This window comes from Apium graveolens, unplaced genomic scaffold, assembly GCF_009905375.1.
Source record: "Apium graveolens cultivar Ventura unplaced genomic scaffold, ASM990537v1 ctg2072, whole genome shotgun sequence".
NCBI lineage: Eukaryota > Viridiplantae > Streptophyta > Magnoliopsida > Apiales > Apiaceae > Apium > Apium graveolens.
The window spans coordinates 167359-171452 of NW_027417518.1; the positions used below are offsets into that span (position 1 = coordinate 167359).

The 4094-nt window shown below is 40.3% G+C and overlaps 1 protein-coding gene across 1 annotated transcript; it reads left to right on the forward strand.

Moving 5' to 3' along the window:
* Positions 1–1866: 1866 nt before the first annotated feature.
* LOC141700305 (uncharacterized) lies at positions 1867–2301 on the forward strand. The gene has a single exon (XM_074504101.1). The coding sequence runs from the start codon at positions 1867–1869 to the stop codon at positions 2299–2301; it is 435 nt and encodes a 144-aa protein (XP_074360202.1).
* The last annotated feature ends 1793 nt before the right edge of the window (positions 2302–4094 follow it).

A 4094-nucleotide genomic window follows, 5' to 3' on the forward strand; every position in this document is an offset into this window, starting at 1 on the left:
TCAACAAAAAAATGTTATAAAACAAAACATTCAAGGTGCCTCATAGTATGCATTATATATATATGTCCAGGAAAGCTAAGTCCACATTTATATCCACATAGATATATTCTAGAAAGTGAAATGCATCTAAGCAAGGGGAAAGAGGGTTACCTCATCGAAAAAGGCTTACAATTTAAATTCTCCTCTTTTCGTAGAACATCTGAATTCATTGAGTTTGTGGATGATAAATCTATTACGTCAGCAAGTTCATTCACAAGCTTTGGCGCACCTTCTATGGAAGTATAAGCACGGTTCTTCTTCATCCTAAACTAAATCCATAGCACCTCTTGAGATAGAATAAAATTTTATTGGAATCGCGAATGGTATGTGATATGGATAAAAATACATCCTAAAGACACATTAATATCGCATTAATTGCACTTGGGCTTCTTGTCCGAAAAGTCCAACACAGGCCTATCTGGTCCAAGCTTCGTAGCAGGCATGTCTGGTTTTAAGCTTCGTAACAGTCCTACAACGGCCCCAAGCAACCAAGGCCCACCAGCGGAGGTCATCAAGTCCACGAACACGAGCTGTTCACGGACTAGGCCCAATACGGCTGGAAGAGCAAGACATGTGTTCTAAACGGACTCAAAGTCCTACATAGAAGGTTCTGGATCCCCTTCCCCAAGAGGACTCCTATTTACCATCTAAGTTGGAGACTTGTCCACCAAGTCTCCCAACAGAAGTCTAACCCTAGACTCACCACTATATAAAGGGCTCTACCCCTCAATGTAGAACTACGTTTTTGGCTTGATTCTCTACAACACAGAGATACGTAGGCATCTTGCTAGGACCGATAGTCCCGAACGCAAGAGCAGCCATTAAAGCTCGAAGCTCACCAAGCCTAGCATTAAATACTAAGTACTCAGGTTTTTATTCCACAACATTTGGCACCGTCTGTGAGAAGACTACAACAACCAAGGTGAATACACGAGGAAGAAACAATGGTGGACAGACACTCCTGTTCCATAACGAACAGTCGCATCAGGTGGAAGTACCACCTCACTCAACTTATGCCTCCTCACAAGGAGGAACCCTGGTAGGGGCAACTGAGGCTCACCACAAGGGTCGACTCCCCCGGCTCCTCAAGGAATGAATCCCCAATTGCAATAGGTACATGCACCTGTGAGCTCTCAGCCCGTTGGGTATGAGTACTCGATGATCGTGACCACTAACCACCCTTACGGGATGCCTCTATACCCTGAAGTTGAAGGGAGTGGACACTCTGATAGGGGTGAAGCACAAGGGCGGATACCCTAATACATACGTGGTTGGGCTCCTATTCCGGAGGATCAAGAATTCTCAGGACCTTATACTAAAAAAGAATCTGAATTATCTGATGATGATGTTGCTCTAAGAAGGAGACGTGTTGGTAAAGAACCAATGGTGATACTAAACACGCTCCAGGAGCACTCAAGGGATGATCCCCCAAGACGTTCAAGAGAGGATCAGGGCTCATGAAGCTGAGATCCAAAGATTGAAGTGTGACCTAGAGGCACAACTGACTCCAAGACCCCCACTTGCTCCAAGACGAAGAGGTCCTCCCCCAATCATAATCTGGATGGTCCAATACCAAGAAGGGCAGTTGCCCCAAGGGCTGATCCAAGTGATCTTATACACCTGGGAGATCCCAATGATCCAAACCCACCATTCACTGATGAGATAATGAACACTCACATTTCTAGGAAGTTGAAGATGCCCATCATCAAAGCATATGATGGTACTGGCAACCCTGCTAACCATGTTAGGACGTTCTCTAATGCCCTGCTGCTACAGCCCATGAATGACGCTATTAAGTGTCAGGCCTTCCCTCAAACCCTGTCGGGTATGGCTCAAAGTTGGTATAGTCGTCTGCCTCCGAACTCTATTGGGTCCTTTAACGACTTGAGCCAAGCTTTTATCAAGCAATTTATAAGTGGCAGAGTGTACGAGAAGAGTTCATCCTCTCTCATGGGCATAATCCAAGGAGTAAAGGAGTCCTTGAGAGAGTATCTGAATCGGTTTATGAAGGAGGCTTTGAAGCTCCCTGATCTTGATGATAAGGTAGCTATGATAGCCCTACAGCAAGAGACTAGTGATGAGTTCTTTAAGATGTCCCTGGCTAAATTCCCTCCCGAGAGTATGTTGCAGCTCCAGGATAGAGCCGGAAAGTATATCAAGATGGAGGAGAGTATGAAGAAGACAGCTGTGAATAACGAACCTACTGGAGACAAGAAGAGGAAGACGGATCAGGAGTATGACGCTAAGGACAAGTACCCATGAATTAGCAAAAGCTCTGACTCCTCATCTTCTAAGAAGAATCAGCAACAAGGTTTGCAGGGTATGCGAGGTACTCTAATAACATAAACAACATATTAATAAATATGAAATTATTTATTAAATTTTAAAAAAAACACTGGGGTACTCTAATAACATAAACAACATATTAAGAATTATTTTAGTCACCGGTCAAATTTATTTTAAATGGTATAAATAAATGTTTAGTACGAGAACATAATATATACATTAAAAACTAATTAACACATAGTAATACGCGTGTAAAAATTATATCAAAAATATATTATATTGTTCAAATATTTGTGGGAGATACATGATTTAAGATTTGTATTCAGAGGTTAGGCCGTTAATTGAAAGGATTACTAGTTTTGTGATTTTCCAAGTTTAATTTTAATGATCCAACTATACGGAAGTTAACTTTGTTAGTTTTGAAGGGTTCATGAAAAAATTTAACGTTCCAACTATACGGATTTTAGTTTTAATGACGGTAATTATATATCAAGTAAGTCAAAAACGGTTTAGATGGAGGCACTACTAGAATTCTGATAAAAGATATCGGTAGTTGGACATCCATTGTTTAGAAGACAATGTTAAAAGCATATATCAATATAGATATAATTTAAAGTGATGTTAAAGCTCACATCACACCCTCAGTCGATCGACTCTTGCTTTCAACACATTATAAATATAGATACGAATTTATAATAGTAAGTAATAAATAAAGTACATATAAGATTAAGTCGAATGCATAATAATAGTCCATCTATAATATTGGACCAAAATAAAAAATATATACTTCAATGATATACTATGTCTTATAAATGCATAAATGGATAGTTGGTACTATATTTAACACTAAAGACAGCTATAGTTATCCTCACCACATTATTATAATTATAAATGATATATATATATATATAGGTTATGCCCAAATATGGATATAGGCTATAAACAGACCCATTATAATAATTAATAATAATATTGGGCTTAATAAACACGCTCAAGAATATAGAAGAGCTCTCCTAATTTGTATATGGATCGGGATCATGTACCGTATATTGACCAAGACTTTGCATAATGACATGTGAGAATATATAAAGAAGGATAGTCATGTTCACCTATTACTAGGAGGTGACACCTCCCCATCTCTTACTATGAGGTGAGTCGTGACTGCCTCTCCAACAGGAAGGGGGGCATGTCCACCTCTTACTTGGAGGTGAGTCCTGCCCTTCTCTTAAAAGAAAGTTGTTGCCCTCCTCTTACTAGGAGATGAGTCTTATCCATCTCCAGCAGTAAGGGGGTCATGTCCACCTCTCAACATGACTGGAGTCCTGTCCACCTCTCAATCGGGAAGAGAGTCTTGTCCACCTCTCAACAAGATAGAGATCAAGTCCAGCTCTCAACAGAGGGGAGTCATGTCCTCATACTACTAAGAGGGGAGTTTTGTCCTCATACTACTAAGAGAGGAGTCATGTCCTTACACTACTAAGAGGGGAGTCATCTCCTCATATCATGCATGACTCCATATTACTAGGAGGGGTGGCCTACAACAATATTAGTATGAGGGGTAGCATGTCCCCATATTATCAAGTGGTCAGTCCTGCACCCATACTAACAAGTAAGAGTAATTTCTCCATATTTCGGAGAGGCTCTAACATATCAGTTGGAGGATAAACTCACATACAAGCTAGACAGAAGATATAATTACAACATCTTATGACTACATGATCTCATAGGGGACACATCATAGGGTTTATATCACACTTGGAAGGACCTCT